The sequence below is a fragment of the Botryllus schlosseri genome, chromosome 9 (genome assembly GCF_051294905.1).
Source record: "Botryllus schlosseri isolate E-star chromosome 9, Bs_hap1, whole genome shotgun sequence".
In the NCBI taxonomy this organism is placed as follows: Eukaryota; Metazoa; Chordata; class Ascidiacea; order Stolidobranchia; family Styelidae; genus Botryllus; species Botryllus schlosseri.
In genome coordinates, this window is record NC_137244.1 from 9964797 (window position 1) to 9981731 (window position 16935).

A 16935-nucleotide genomic window follows, 5' to 3' on the forward strand; every position below is an offset into this window, starting at 1 on the left:
TATCGCAACATTTTCTTCACATCCACAAAACGACATTGGAATAAACTGTATATTCATTCATGATATCACGATGAAGTGGTTATCGATGGAAAAATATTGCTGCTGGAGGTCTAATTCTTCTTTGGGAGACATGCAGTAACACGAGTGGTCTCAAGAAAACGTGAATTAATTCCACCACCGGCCAAACTTCCGATTGTTTCTTTTTCTCGTTCTCATTCCCTCTGTGTAAATAGTATCTTGCAGTTCCACTAAAAAGAATTCGTGCGTAAGTAGCTATATAAAGCAAAGTTCCTAACCTGGACAGTGAACATGACATTATAAAGACTAAGACAAATAGGCTAACAAAAATATAACATGTTTTGAAGTACCGGTACTAGCACATTGTGTGATGACGGCTCCGCCTTTTACATGACATAGCAGAGATTCATGACTTTATCTCTGTATTGAAGCAAAAGGTTCCTAATTTAAGGTGGCATGTGTGGCAAACAAATCCAGCAGTGGATGAAAACATATCTATGCTATGGCCCGAAAATGACATTACCAAGCCAACAGTTTCAACTCCTCCGCAGCGGAGTATATGTGGTCACTATATAAGTCGACAAATATCCCAAAATAGAACAGAGAATGCGGCGAATGAAATATATCAATCATGAAATCTAAGTCATCGAGGGCTGCATGGTGTAGAGTCAGATATTCACGGTAACAAATACTATGTAGTACTGTATTACCTTTTAAGATGCGTATGCCATTCAGCATTCCTAGGAATCTTCAACGATCGTGTTCACTTTCTTCAAGCACAAGCTTCGCTCCACCCTTTGCTCAAATCTCACTAATGGCCACTGGCCAGACGACACTCGAACGATTTCGAAATAAATGGTATTCATCCGCTGACACATAACACCAATAATATTTACTGGCCACGTTATAATGTTTGATCTGGGTCGTTTTTTCCATACAGAAACATTTATCATTGCATATAGCCCCCTTTTTCATCTAATTTCGTATAAATTGATGTATATTCCATGTGTTGTTCACTACTTACTGTACTTACCTAACCAGACGCTGCTTGTGATGTCACAGTTGTGCGTTGGTTGTTTACTACGAATCTCAGAAAAAGCAGTCACCTAATGTAACCTATTACAGGTCGCCTTGTCCGCCATTAACAAATGGTTAGCTGAGCATGCGGTGCTGATATTTCTAGTTTCCCCGAGCAATATTATACATCCTGAACTAATTTTCTAACTTATCAGCCTTATCCGTGACAACGAATGTAACCAGCGAGACTGGCCGTACAGCCATTGCCTTATAATATAATATGGCTACGGTGTACCACATTAGCTACGATCGTCAGTTATTTCTTGTACCCTACTAAGCTTAAATTGATACTAGGGCCAACAATTTCGGTATGACAGACCCCAGTCTCGCAAACGAGGTTCAATCAGGTCAAATCACCTCTATAGAATGATATATCAGTAACATTCAGTTCTACGTATACATTGGCTGCAGCGATTTTGAAGCTAATCAATTTTGCCAATAGCCCGGTAAACTGCAGTAACGAGTAACTGTCAGTAATTTTGCGAAGAAATTTTGGTAACTTACTTTACAGCTATATTAAGGTAATATTACATATCAAAATGTAAAATGACAAGCTACGCACAGTAATTGACTGTGACCGGTAATTTGTGGTAAAATTTACAGAGATTTCCCAGTAAATCTACCAGATTTTTTACAGTGTGGGTTGCTGATGAAAAGACTGCTACAAGTTATGACGACACCTTCCTATCTTAAACACTCAAGCGCAAACTTTTACAAGAATGGATAAAATTGGACAGAAGATATATTTGTAAATCGCATTGTATTGCTCAATTGTTCATATGAGGTACGAATAAAAAAACAAACAAGATATGACTACCGTTTCGAGAACTTCGCTTTTTTTGTTGTTGTTGAAGATAGCCGATCGTTTAATCACCTTGCTTTGTGAAAGGTGAATAATGCCATAGGCAGCCTGGCCAATATCGGGATTTTGACAGCGTCTGCCACGTTGCCTCTGAGAAATTAGGATTTTGTTAACATATTATTGCATAGTTGGCTACCAACCAAACCAAATTCCCGAAGAATGCTTCCAAAACATCTTAGGGGAATGTGCCAAGAGCCACACGAGGCATCTGCCGCAACAACTGCTCGCACAGCCCTATCAAACTACGCGAGGTGAAAATAAGACCCTCCATTGTTGGCAGGGCCATCATCCTCTTGGGCTCTTTACGAGCTTCAGAGTCCTTCTGTAACAAAATCCTTGACGTTGGAATCGCAATCAACAGGTATAGTGTATTTAGTTTACTTTCCAATTTTCGAGTTTGTCCGCAAACTCACGAAGGGCACTTATCCTACTATCCCCCATATTGTAAATAGGATAGTTGACCCTGCATGTTACTATGTGGAACCACCTGTCAAAAATCCAAGTTACTTTTGACAGTACAAAACACAATAAATTTGTGTACTCATCATACTGGTACATCTTTAAAATGAAATCAGCTGTTCCATTATGCTCCTTTTGCCTCAGACCATGAGCTACTCTTTCAGATAGGACACCCATTGCCAGCGCCACGTTCATCTACAAACGAAATATGGTACATGGGTCACTCGAAACGAAATTCATCCAACACTGAGCGGTCACATACTTTTGACCGTGGATTCAACTTTACATGTGCCCTAGTTAGTCCAGATTGGTACAGGACAAGGCTGGTAGACTCAGTTTTGTAAAGGTCTAAAACATGACTCCATAATATATACTTGCTCTTGCCATCAATATTCATGTATCTTGATCCCCCTCTCCTCGACGAGAGCAGAGAATTCCTGGCAGTCTGCAAATAAGAGTGTCACAAATTTTACGTTTCAGACTATCCCATAAAAAATATGCTCACCTTGAGAAAATGCGGGGGATCAGAGCACAGGTATATGAGCCTGTCCGGGGCATAAATGTTCGGTGCTGTGAACGCTTTATCTAGTGGAATCTTTTTTTATCCCGAAATCAGTTTGAAAAAGCTTCGATTAATGGATAATCCATCTGCTACCACAGCATGGATATTCAACCCCCTGGTTTCGCATGCATATAGCAGCTCCCAGAAATATACCGTAAGGTCACCAGGAGGAAGAGACCGGGTCGGATACCATGCCAATGGTAGCGAAATTTCTTTCCGAATGGAGCGGACATAGAAAACTGAAAAAAGAAACCATGAATACAAGTTGAAACTGCTTGGAATAGTCACTTCTCACCTAAAATGTGTGTTGCAATTTCAGCTTTATTATTAATATCTTCATACAAAACTTGATGCTAACTTTTCATTTCATCGAGAGTAATATATGCCGGAAGAGCCTTATGGTTTTTCATCACGGTGTCAATTTCCTTGACTGCAATCATATTGAGACCAGGAGTAGGCTTGATCTTATTCCTATCATAATCAATTATAATCAGGTAAAAAATTATGCACTTAGCGGAATGAATAAAGCAGGGGTGGCCAACCTTTTCAGCCAAAGGGCCACATTCGATTGACGAACTATTGCACGGGCCAATAGCCGCGCCAAGCGCGAAAATTTTTCGAAGTTCAAAGGTCAATAATGTTGCCATTTGACTATATCGCGGGCCTGCTGTATATCGTTGGGCTCAGTTTGCAAGGACTTGGCTATTCGGCGCCTGGACATATCGATATCAAAAGCTTCGACCAACATGCGTCAATTATTTTCGGTCTAGGTTTCATAGTCGACGGTCTTTCTGCAAGTGCAAAACGCAAGGTCGCATGTTGAACGACACTTTGTCTCGTAATCGCGAATATATTTAGACTCAATCTGATACATTAGGCGTTCTTTCATTTTCACAAAGGGATAGGAATATTAAAAGCAAGAAATCGACTGACAACATGTTGCGCGAAGCGTGTAGAATTTTTTTTACTTTTGATAAATCTATTGCAAATTATTCTGCTTTATTGTAGTGTACGAACATAGCAATTTACAACGTAGCTACGTTGTACATTGCTATGGTACGGAGATCTACTAAAATGTGACTGGCTCATGGATCTGCCAATGCGTCGGAACTGAAATTTTAGTCGTCACATTTCAAGTGTTGCGGCCAGACTAATCAAATTTTCGGCAGGCCTTCCAAGTTCACAATCTGTGCAATCCATTTTTGATAATATTACTAATTTCGGAAATTACCTCGCGGGCCACTCAAAACCTTCTCGCGGGCCACGGGTTGGCCGGCCCTGGAATAAAGGTTACCGAAAACGTTGAATCGTCCTTGCTGTTGGCAATGTCAAGAGACCACTTTCCTGAACGAACTTGTATGCCGCGGGTGATCTGGAAAAAAGCTCCACGGCCCACTGAATTACATTGGTGGGGTATCGACGAGTATTTTTATAGGCTGATCTGTTGCTCGACTGAGTAGAAGAAAACATTTTCTGCCATTTGTCTTGACTGACTGACTCCTGAAATTTTTCATTATTTATAAATAAAGCTGATCTGGATGCAGCAATACCACCTCCTCGTCACATTCTATCTCCTCAATTTCTAATTCTTCATTGTGGAACGTGTCAATTGGCATAAAATTGCTGCAAGCCATGCAAATGCCATCTGCCTCAAAACTTTTTCCTGCAAGTGTATGTACTGAAATTACGCTAGGGATGGCCTATATATATAAAAAAAATCATCTGAAAGTAATTGTGCTACTTGCCTATTATATGACATCCTGGTGATATAAATACATCCGTGGCAACTAATCTCCTCCCATCCCAACTTAAAATTGCATGCTTCTCGCAGCCCGACATATTACCTGCAAGGCCCTTGCATACAGCAATCCTGTTCAGTTCACCTGAATGAAAACTTCGCAGTTGTACCAATCACTATAATAAACCCTGGCCCTGTCTACTTACCTAAAAATGATGTCAGAGAGCAAAATGATATTTGAGGAAGCTGTACATTTTCTGGTTGCACTTGTCAGCCATAGCATGCAATAGACTGTATTGTGACATCGCTGCCTTTCACAATTCTTCAAGATAAAAATTCATGTCAACTCGTGATGTCACTAATATCTCAGACTAGGCTATGTAGCCTAATAGTAATTCAAACCTCAATTCGGGTACTATGCTATCATCAAACACTCCATTTCTTTTCTGTATTACCAAATTTTCATCCTCCTCGGTTATGAGCCAGCACTCTAAGAATGCATACAAGCTTATATTAGTTATCAGAGCTTAGTAACTACAGCTGAACAACTAGAAATTTTACCTTTGTAATTATAGGTCAAATGTTTAGCAGCGGTTTTTACACTTGACAAAGAAGAGTAAACCTTCGCCGGAGGAAGAGCTTTTCTAACTTCCGGTGTTTTTCTCTGGGGAAGGCAGCTGGAGTTTGATCCCTTATAGATGTTTTTAGTCGGCAGAGCACCAAGACGAAGCTTCGATCTTTTACCAGTCCAGATGATATCATCTTGAGCAAAGTGATGGTCGCAAATGGCAGCCCTGCAATATCACATTTCACATACTATATAACTGTGCCGACAAGATCATGATTAACCATAAATGGTTTGGCTACCAATTTACGTTACCGGACACTCATACTTTTGTAAACTAGACGAACTACTTACGTTTCTTTGTGCAACATGTCTTTAATAATATCTCCTCGGGTGTAATCTCTTAAAGATAAAATATAATTTGTCAATTGTTCCCGGTGAGCTCTTTCGCCGGGAGTTCTTGCCAAATCAGGTCGATGAATAGTAAACAAACTACGCTTTTCTTTTCTGGAACGAGACCAGTTACAGCCAGGGAGAGCGCAGTGCGTTGGCATAATATAATTGATAGTTGACAGCGCAGTAACTAAATTTGCTGTAAAAAACATATGCAAACATATAAATGCCATATGAAATCCTATGAAAACATAAACATCATGTAAATCAAATGCAGGCATTTGTATGCATCTCATGTCATGTCATCTTGGATGATCTATTGCTTAATGAAGACCACAGACCACTGACCACTTAAAACAGCCACATTCATTCAATGATTACGACATTCATTTCCTCGTTTTGCTAGCTTTGATTACGTAGCATCAACCCAATAATCTTGGTTAGTAACCACACGGAGTAGCTACTCGCTAAACTAACCTCATGGATAGATATTCCTATTTAAATGCAGAAATTAACATCCCCTTCCATAAGCGCCCAGCAAAACAACTCGAGCTGCGTAGACAGTCATCAGAGCGCGAAATCACGTGACGCCCGTTAGTGTCGCATCTACGGTTTACCTTAGTTATCTATAGTTTGCATACGACCTATGAGCTCTGAAGTCTAGTCAAACGCATAACAGAATTTACGCACAAGTCGGTATTGATTTGTCATGATTTTGATGTTGTTACATACCGATTTTGGAGATAGTACACCCAATTTCGTAAAGTATGTAGAAAAATGCTCCTATACTAAACTCTTACATTTCTACTAATGATGAAGTTCCCTTACACTATATTTGAGTTTTTTAAAAATTATTCATCTCCGGGACTCGAGATGTTGCTAAGTATTTCATGTTTTCGACAAAAGGTAAGTGCGAATTGTGCAAATATTAATGATGTACAAATACCACAAACTGTGCTTGCTTTCGGAGTTGGTAGCTAAACGCATAAAGGAATTACGCGAAATTCGTGATTGCTCTGTTCTCAATTTGACGTTGTAACAATAACAATTTGTACTCCTTTATTTGGTCGATTCAAACTGCTATTGCTTCTGCCGGAAAATTAAAGTGCGAGTTTCAGTTTCCAAATTAACGCTAATAACCATCGGGCTAGTTTTTGCAACTTTTGCAACTTTTTTACAGCTTCCGCCAGCTTCCTAAATAGGCCTACTCATAAGTTATGTAGTATGGTGTTTTAAGCTGTTTTGAGAAATCCTGCGAATGGATACAACTTTTCTCCATTTTTTCAGACAATGGTTTTCAACATTATCGATATTTCAGGCCACTTCTTTTCGATTTTTCATGCATCTTACTTTTTACTGGAAATAATCGGCACTGTTTTTAAAAAGATCTCTTCATTATTTCACTGTCGTTTAAATTTGAGGTCCTATCTGATTTAACGTATAATCAGGCTTGACCGCCGAAAAAATAGATTTTCACTGGTTCAATTTTTCTAGGCTATTGATTTTGTTGAAATCGCCAGCACTGAGTTTTCCTGCAGTGCCTTGGCTACGGATCGATATGAGTATCTCATACCCGCATAATTTCAAGGAACTTGTCGATAAATCCAACTTTGTGGTGTACCTTTTGTGAATAATAAATGCAACATGTTAATGCAACTTTTGTGAGAAAATAAGTGCAGCTTTCAGGGGATTTGACTGCAGCAAAAATTTGCCCTATACTAATAACTCATAATTATGTGGGTTGTCTCGTTTGATATTCGGACAATAGTCAGCTAACATGTGTAAGCTCCATTCTACTCTGGTATCTTACCCCAGCATCTCCACATATTGGAGGATACTTTCTCGTTGCCCATGACTATGCCAAGTTTTTCCCGTACATTATTTAGATTTAATTATTTTTGGGGGGATTCTGCTGTCCAACATAAACATATGGCATGGCAGTGCAGTGGCATGTGTGTATCAGGGTCACATGTAGCCCTACGATGACAACGCCGTTCCCCATGATCGAAAGTGAGATAGCCTATATCCTGTCTGTTATCAAGTAATTTGTTTTCCATCCGCTAGGATGCTAAAAGTTCCGAATATTTCTCTTCCAAGTCCCAGAGCTTATTGCAGATATTTACCTTGTGTTGAAGGACTTGTGTTGAAGGATCATCTTCTATTTCAAAATCTTCATCATTAGGCCTGCCATCCCTAAGATCTTCATCTTGATCCAAATTATCGATAGGAGTGTCAAGTTACACTGGATAAGCTTAATGGGGCATTGGACATGTAGTTGATACTAAATGTAATGTTTATTTTACTTGCCACATCCCGCAGTCTACATCAAATATGTGTCTGAAATATCCTTGGATGATTGGATCCTCTATCCAAAAATCGGTGAAAGCATTGGCCTGGGTTGATACCGGTACCTTTTTTCCCAATAATTCAACTGATCCCTTGGCTATATAAGTTATTATATGACATAAGTGTGGATTTCGATATGGTATGGAAAAGTAATATGGCCAAATTCCTGAAAAATTGCATATTTTGGGCATCTGTCGTAGCGCAAAAGCTTGGCGTGATAAAATAAAACCATCGGCATTTTTAGAATCAGCACGCTAAAATTAGCCTAAATAAGGTACAAAATTAAAGTCAACAAATTTTTTGTCCGAAATTGTTGCCCAGTGTAGGTAATCACTTGATTAAGTATGATGCAAGCAGGCAAAACCTACTTGAGTACTCTAAAATATACAAGTGATGCGTTATCGAGTTACTCCCCGGGAACAGTAACTACGGTTTTAGGCTACTTTTACTAGTATTCAACTGTTTCAATTTTAAAAGAAATTCGAAAAGAAAAAAAACAAGCTCATTCACCTACTTGGGAATTTCTCATTTGACCCGTAGTTGGGTGGACCAAGTAAATATCATTTAATAACAATTCCACATATAGTGCTCTTCAACCTTTTTTGTCGTGGTACTCCCTTTTAATGTCTAGTCGCAACTCGTACATCACAGACCACATAACACACTTATTACGCGTAGTAAGCGACGTATAGTAATCGACGACATTTCTGAGTTTAACCGCTGCACTTTGATATCTGTAAAAGTGTCCTCCTTTTTCGTTTTTAAAATATGGTAAGGTTATAGTAATTGCGGTAATTCGAAGTATAGAGCCAAACATTATATGTTTTTTCAAATAAGATTTATATAGATGATATTACGGTCAGTTTTTTACCATTTGCATTCACTCTAATACTGATTTCAGCAATGATCATTAAGACGCCATGTAAGTAGTACTGTTGCAACGCGCTGAAAAATTCCTATCCTCGTGTCCTCATGAGGAATTCACGTGCCTTTCAATAATATAGGAGCTCACCATGACGACGCTAAACGCAGTGAAATCAGAAAATTTTTCTCTCCATTCACAGTGTGGGCCTATCGCTGTGTCTGCATAATAAAATTGTGCAGTGATGTTCAAGAGTTTTGTAGCGCATTGCATGTCCGGAATTTGACGAGAGAGGAATTAAAGGAATTCGTCACAACGAAACTGAACGACAATCGAATGGAGCTGGCAAGACAACATCTGTACAATTTGTTTCTGAGTGGAGAAATTGCCGAACCGTTTGAGCTGTTCTTCAGCACAATGTATAGGCCTACTATTCACTTTATGGTCATGTCATGTTCTCTCCTATTTATAGGCCTTACGCGATTACCGGTCTTGATCAGTGTTGCCAATTTAGCGATTTTCGCGCTAGATCTAGCGATTTTTCATCCGGTTTAGCGCCAAAAAATATGGATCTAGCGCCTAGCGATAAATCTAGCGATTTTTGAAAAAGTATTTAGCGATTATTTAGCGCTTTTTTAACGGAAATAACCAGTAAAGATCAGTTCTGGCTGACATAACATCAAATTGTGCAACATTTCTCGCTCCGTGAAAATACGTTCGGACGACTTGTCATATTGAATGACTTTGGATAGTAGATACGCAACTCCTGGCGGTTACGCATTGGCAAACAGTGTCTCTTCTTGCTGAGTAGCATAATTGGCAGTGCTACATCTGGCGACCTGAGCGCTGAAATTTAATATAATTGGCCATGATCGAAAGATAGTGTCGCAGTGATTTCGAAAATACAAAATAAAATCTCGTCCGGACAATGGAACCATGTACCCCGAAACAGCCCTCAAATTTTGAAAGCCGGCATTGCTCCAGCAATGGCACCGCTGCAACACAATGAACATAACAATGACCAATTTCGTCCAGGTATTGTTCCTAACAATGCCGATTTTCAGACTTTGGGGGATGTTTTGAGGTCGTTCCATTATCTTGACAAGAATTTAATTCGTATTGTCGGAATCAGTGTGACACTAGCTTTCTTTTAAGACCAGATAAATTACATTTCATACCCCGGGTTGGTCCTCGGATTATTTTCATAATGTCTCTACTTATAGTGGCTGGCAAACCCGGTTCAAGTCGTGTTGTGTAGGGTCAAGTCGCATGTCGTGTACACGTGTGTCAAGTCACTTGTCGTGTTCAAGTACTCCAACACAGTTAAGAGAAGAAGTCAAGCGCATTTCCACGGTACATCGCATCACGTATTCACGGACGCATCGAGCAAGGCACGCTTATATAGTGAGCGGTTATGCCTGCAAACCTGGTCAATGGTCACGTAAAGCGATCATTGCGCAAAGCAATCTGCTTTATCGAAATGCACTGCACGTTTTGTCCCGCTTAGAGATGACTATTTCGTATTATGAACTGGAAATATGATGAGTGACTTTGGCCCCAGACGTGTGAAATATAGCTGAAAAGAATGTATTGATATATTGGTTCAATTTAACACCTTTATCAATTAATGTAGATTTAGCGCTATTTTTTAGCGCTTTTTTCTTAATATTTAGCGACATCTAGCGATTTTTGACACCAGTTTTAGCGATTTTCTTCCATCCGGAGTTGGCAACACTGGTCTTGATACTGGAATTTCAGAGCTGAGGATGCATTGTAAGGTCTCGATGATTATCGCGTCAATAGGATATCCGCAAGAAATATTGCTATCCTCGTTTGATCATTGGTATTTCAACGTCGTACGCTCGAATTAAAAGCCGTAGCCTGAGACTGGCACGACGACTGATGGATGCCTTGTTCTTGCGTGGTTGCACAGCCATTGCTCAATAACATATCGCGACTACCCGAGCTGTATGTGGCTATTATTACGAGGTGATCAGTGAATGTAGTGCACAGCGCTTGTAGCGAATCCAAATCACAAGCGATAAATTTTATATGACGTCGACCTTTAGTTCAGCTCATCGATAATTTCGTCAGATATAAAACAGCACATATAGAGTTCATCCATGGCCTACTCCTACTGCAACCACGGTATCACACCCAACCTTTTGACCTTAAAATCCAAAATTCCATTTACCAGCCGTTACCAGCTGTGCCCTTAACCGGTGATAAACGACACATTACCATAATGATCCCTGTCTCTGGCATTCTACTAACACAATCGGACTTGCACAAACTACCCATTTAGTTAGTTGATGGTCAACTAACTAACAATTTCTTAGTAGTTTTACCTTTAGTTCTAGCTGCTGATTCTGAAAATTGAGTTCTCGTAGCTTTAGTTCTAGTTGCGGGTTTTAATAATTGAGTAGTGGTTGTTCTATTTCTAGTTGCGGATTTTGAAAATTGAGTAGCTTTAGTTCTAGTTGCTGATTTAGAAAATTTCGTTGTTCCAGGTCTAGTTCCAGTTGTGCATTTGAAAAAATGCTGGTTTCCGAACAACTGAAAAACATGTGTCGTCGTTTTGGGCGAATTGAGATGCCGGTGTTCTCTTGAATGATGTTTGTACTCTGTCCAGCCATCGCTCGCTCATAGCCATCACTGCTAGCAGTGGCGTAGCGAGCTGGTAGTTTTGTTGGGTCCGAATCTCTTCCTTTTCAAACTCGAAACCCGTTCTTTTGAAATGCCGATTCACTATATGATATTTCCGATAAAATAAAAGTTAATGTGTTTATCAGGAGATTGAAATCTAGTTCTGTACGGTTCTTAACCTTTATTTACTTGTTAATCCATACGTCATATATGGACAACTATTTTTCTGAGAACGACAGGCAGAAAATACGTTGACGAGCTAGTTCAAAAGTTTGTACTATCTGCGGTGTATTGATTTCTTTAATTTATAGATTTAAATCAATGAATTACGTGGTTGACACAAGCTCTGGGTGGATGTGTTACTATAAGGCAATTATAAATTTGGAGTGAAAGTACAAGAATAATATATAGGCTATCACACGTAATTAATAAAAACAATGGTGAACAAGAAATATTGGTAAGTCTTTTTAATCACCCTAACCCCTGGACACATCTTTCTATTACGAAAATAAAATGTATGGGATGTTACAGCTTGGTCACCATTCCGAGCAGTTATATTCCAGACTTAAATTAAGCCATGTTATATCGACTTTATTTTCAATATAGATTAAACCAGTGATCCGCTGATCAAATATGACAGTCTGGACGCTAAATGATTTGATGTGCATTAATATAACCACGGTTATTGCAAAAAGTGAAACAGAAATTTTCAAAAAAAAGCTTGGAGGTGAATCCAAATTATTTCGTAAATCAACATGTTATAGGGTCTTTTGGGACAGATTTTATTTTTCTTCCGAATTTTCCCCGCAATTCCCGCGTATAGTTCTCATTTGGTCCGCGACCCGTAAAAAGCCCAGGTCTGCCCTACGCTAATCTACAAGCCTTTGGGGAATACCAAATTTTCAGTGACTCACAAAACAAAAATCTACCACATGTGTGCATACCATATTTGTTGTATTCTGTTGAAATACCTTTAAAGTTAGTCAGCCAAACTTGTACTATCTAGCCATTCAGTTAGTGGATGGTCAACCAACTAACGTTTTTTTAGTATAGTTCTAGTTCTGGACCTGGTTTCTGATTTTGAAAACTGACTAGTTCTAGTTCTAGTTGCGGTTTCTGAAAATTGGTTAGTTTTCGTTCTGGTTGCGGATCGGGTAGTTCTAGTTACGAGTTTTAAAAATTGAGTTGCGCTTTTTGAAAATCCAGTATTTTCTACAAGTCTGAACACAGTAATCAATAATCGTAATATTTCTATTTTCATCCGAACAAGACATACACAATGTACAATGCAAAGTAATGAACCGATAGGAGGATGCAGAACGACGCTCAATTTAGGTCTCTTGCATCCGCCTCATCCTGGTGCCCCATGTCCCGCTTCGTATTGATGTTGCTCTTACCACCGCGGCTCTCTCCAGCCCTTTCTATTCACTGTTAGTGCTTTATTTCATCGGGTGTTCTTTCTAGGATTCTAGTCGCCGTAAGAACAGTGACACGGTGAAATAGGAGTCCAACTATAAATCTCAGACGTGGAACTAACTAGGACCGCCTGGGAGAAAGGAGTGTATCGCCACCATTACGCTGTCTCCCCGCCGATGCAAAATGTTTGTAAAAAATAGTCTATTTCAGTATATGTAACGAAACATATATAATGCATGACGAAATGCTCATTGAATTTCATAAGTATGGTGTGTATATAAAAGACCTCCGTCTGTAGTTGATCAGTCACGATTCGAAAATTGCTGCATAGACTTTATCACGCGTCCGCCCGCCAAAGCTGTCAGATGCAAAAGATGGAGTTACAACACTAAACATTGACAACACAACAGACATAAGGAACAGTATAGAGCACAGCACACATATAAATTATGCTGTAAATTGCTAGTTTTACTTGTACTTTGGTAGAACTTTACCGCTTTACTTCAACTTCTACTTGAGTAGCAACGCTCACTGCTTTTACCGACGCTTAGCGTACACGAGCTATGTCACTAGTGCGAAGTCGTCACTGAAATAGATCACCTACAAATATAGTATGAAAGGAAGTCGTGCTAGAAAACATGCACACTCATTCACTTTTTCAGTGCAAATTTGACCATGGGTAAATTTCTGCGTCAAAGTAGCGATCGCGATAAAATGATTAGGAATCATAATCTAGGTTGCTAAGCAAATTGCACGTAATCACTTAATAAATGAGGTCCTGGACTGACACGAATATTTGCTACAGTACAAGGTAACTAGATATTGTCATACCATACGAAAGGTAAAAAATATAGACTGCCTACAACGTTAAGCTGTGATTGCGATACGCGGTTGCGCCTGCGGTCAACTAGAGATTCACAACAGAACAGTTGGCATCGACTGTATGAAGTTCTTTTCAGTAATGCGAAACCGATACGCAATTGTTTTTCCGTAAGTGATCGATGTTCCGATGCCGATACGCAGAACAACGATGTTCCTAGCGAACGTTGGAACGATATATTTATAGACACGCGATAGCGGCTCCCGAAAAAAATAGTTATAACTCTGGGTAATTCCGCTGTCTGAGCACCAATCTTATACCTATATCATACAGATAAAACATGAGAAGTGTGTATATATAAAGGCAATCTGACAATCGAAATTAGAAAGCGTTCTATCGACGAGCTAGCATCGGACAGTAGCGATCATTGTCAAATCCATTCGTTTGCAAATCGGGGGTTGCACATAGTAAACCGATTTCACATTGAATATTGAACAACGTGGGATAAATTACATGCCCCATTATCATTGGAAACGGATCGATCTTGGATGGATATGGATCTTTTTTGCTTGATAACCAATCAACCACAGTATCGATCGCGTCTGCCGGTCTTGAATTCAATTCTGCACGATAATATTGTTCACATTGTCCCGTTATTGCTTGAGACCATGTCGCTAGCGTCCGGGGTTATTGTGGGCGTCGAAAGTCATCGTACCAGGTCCGTAATGAGAAAGTGAAACCAATTCTATCAGTGCAGAGTATAGCATCTCAGAAGTCTACTGAATGACGTAGGGTAAACAAATAGTGGTTTCTGAAGCCGCCAGTCTTTGAAAACTACTCAAGAGGGCAAATAACTTTAAAAATAAGTCATTAAACATAAGTCTACAAACTTCGGAAATGTATCCCGCAGTTACTATGATGGCGGATTTTAAGACGATTTCACACGCAGTCACTCAACCGCGAATCGAAGTTATTCTAAAACCACTTTATAAATTTCAAAATCCAGAGTGTATAAAAATAGTAGTTTTCCTAAAAAATGTTAAAATAGATGAGGTAGTAAACAGAAAACCACGAAAGTAGTGTCAGTAGGCAAAACCAGCTTCAGTTTTCCAAAGAAATAGACGCTACTGACGACGTCTGAATGTATTGTATGAAACAAATATGGATCAGTTCACGTGTCTCAGATACCCCTGCTACTTACACGGCTTTGTACACACCAAAGAGGGACTGATGCCTAAATGTCACGTTCGATAGTTTGGGCGTCAGTGCCCGAACAAGATTCAAGTCATTGAGCGACACTATCCGGATCTAGCAGCCCGCGTATACACTATGACGCATAGGCGTTGCCAATTTCGCACAATTGGGTGACTTCAACAGAAGCACCCGACTGTCTGACTAAGTGGTTTTTGTCTAATTTTTAGTTTTAAATTTCTGATGTTTTGCGTATTTTGCAATATTAGATGATATTCCTTATTCCCTGCTTGCTGTTTTCAATTGCCTTCAACACATCACCAGCGTGGGCAATGAACGTTCAACCCTCCCTTTACAAAGATTTTTTCTGCAATCAGTGCCGGCGATCCTGTGAGAACACCGACTTTGGATCCCGTGGTAGAATTGGTCCAGTTGGAGCTACAGACCCCCAAGGGGCAATTACCTCGACTCTTATCGAGCAAAGCATAGATAGAAAAATCAAGGAAGGTGGGATTTCAATCGTTACCACTCATAAAGTGAGTTTTATGACTCGAATTTTATGACTATTAGCTCTTCAAATGTTCAACGTGAGAATTTGTGATGGCGCTACTTTGGAATCAGCATTTGTACGGAAAGACTCTGGCGGTGTTTTCAACTCGTACATACCAGCAGTTGGATTCAAGAACGTATTCTGTGACGTAACTGACCAAGGTGGAAACTGGACCGTAAGTTGAATCCACGATTTCTGTTGAAAAAAAAATGAGAGAAATTTTCGGCTTCGATTAAGGTTTTCCAGCGAAGAGTGAAAGGGGACGTCGATTTCTACAGAGGTTGGGATGATTACGTGAATGGATTCGGCAATTCACTAGGCGATCATTGGTTGGGTATGATGTGGTGCATATAATTCTAGTTGTCGCATCTATCTCCAGAGTTGCACCAATCGACATATAATGGTAAACCAGGTTGAAAAGCAGGAAATATATTTCGTGGCATTTATTACTAATCTCCCTATATTCGAACGAATATAATTTAAACTGTAAAATTCTACTCAAGTACGAATAAAAGTAACGATGTTCGAATCAGGTCAAAACTACTACTACTGACTTCGAGATAACCGCGCTTGCGGACTTTTGCTCAACGTGGAAGGAATTGAGAATCTATTACAATAAAGTAGAGTCAGAATGACCGCGATCAGATGAAAACCCTACAAACAAAAATTGGAAATAAAAATTACATTGAGCCGACTCATGTTTTGTTCGTGTGTTGTGGTATAAGTGTCTTATACTTGAATGAAGTTTTGTGATATTTATGACACTGTTAAAATAGATAAACTGATATGATATCAGTATTAGTCTTTATGTGTGAATCGATGTGTGAATCCATGCGCGGCCTGCGCTACGGAAAGTTTGGATTACAAACCCAAAACGCAATATTGATATGTGGTAGGCCTACATATTGAGGACATATAATATATAACAGTGGTCGGAAACCTCAACCTATGGCTCGCGAGCCATATACGGATCTTTTGGGTGTAAGATGCGGCTCTTTGCCAAACATTTATTTTTGTAGCCTGCTGGATTTATCATCGTTATCGCATCAACTTAGTAAATTTCCATCACGACCAGAATAATTATTCTCATGAACGTATAAACATGTCATTGGGAGGTGAAGATAACGGCGTAAATAATAAATATGCAAATCGTCTAGTTTTGGGAGGAAAACGTTCAAAATTCAGTCATTCATGAACATCGATAAAAATATTATTGGTAATTGAAGGTTTCACAATTTTCGTCCACTATTCCAGACTACAGGTGAGGCACAGCCTGACTTGCCTCCTCTGGTCCCATGTCACTGATGTATCGCACTTTGAATTGGGTATATACTGCTGTAGTAACCACTGACCACTGACCATGGCTAGGTTTGACTGGTACTCAAGTAAGTGAGTAGCTTTGAAATAGTCATTAATACTCTCTCATAAAC

The 16935-nt window shown here is 39.5% G+C and overlaps 1 protein-coding gene and 1 long non-coding RNA gene across 2 annotated transcripts; one reads left to right on the top strand and one right to left on the bottom strand.

Annotated features, from left to right (window-relative positions):
* Positions 1–1737, bottom strand: LOC145446442 (uncharacterized). Its single transcript, XR_013917288.1, has 2 exons — positions 729–1737; positions 1–248 (listed from the first exon to the last, which is right to left on the bottom strand). It is a non-coding gene; the product is annotated as an uncharacterized LOC145446442 (long non-coding RNA).
* A 12532-nt stretch (positions 1738–14269) lies between these two features.
* Positions 14270–16649, top strand: LOC145447165 (ficolin-1-like). Its single transcript, XM_080325579.1, has 3 exons — positions 14270–15462; positions 15526–15680; positions 15743–16649. The coding sequence occupies exons 1-3, from the start codon at positions 15225–15227 to the stop codon at positions 15857–15859; spliced, it is 510 nt and encodes a 169-aa protein (XP_080181705.1). The 5' UTR covers positions 14270–15224; the 3' UTR covers positions 15860–16649.
* Positions 16650–16935: the final 286 nt, after the last annotated feature.

What these genes read in the sequence shown, in the direction of transcription:
- LOC145447165 (XM_080325579.1), top strand. Translation starts at nt 15,225, where the DNA reads ATGATATTCCTTATTCCCTGCTTGCTGTTTTCAATTGCCTTCAACACA. An exon ending in AGATAGAAAAATCAAGGAAG is followed by an intron (nt 15,463 to 15,525) that starts GTGGGATTTCAA and finishes TATGACTATTAG; the next exon opens with CTCTTCAAATGTTCAACGTG. An exon ending in ACCAAGGTGGAAACTGGACC is followed by an intron (nt 15,681 to 15,742) that starts GTAAGTTGAATC and finishes GCTTCGATTAAG; the next exon opens with GTTTTCCAGCGAAGAGTGAA.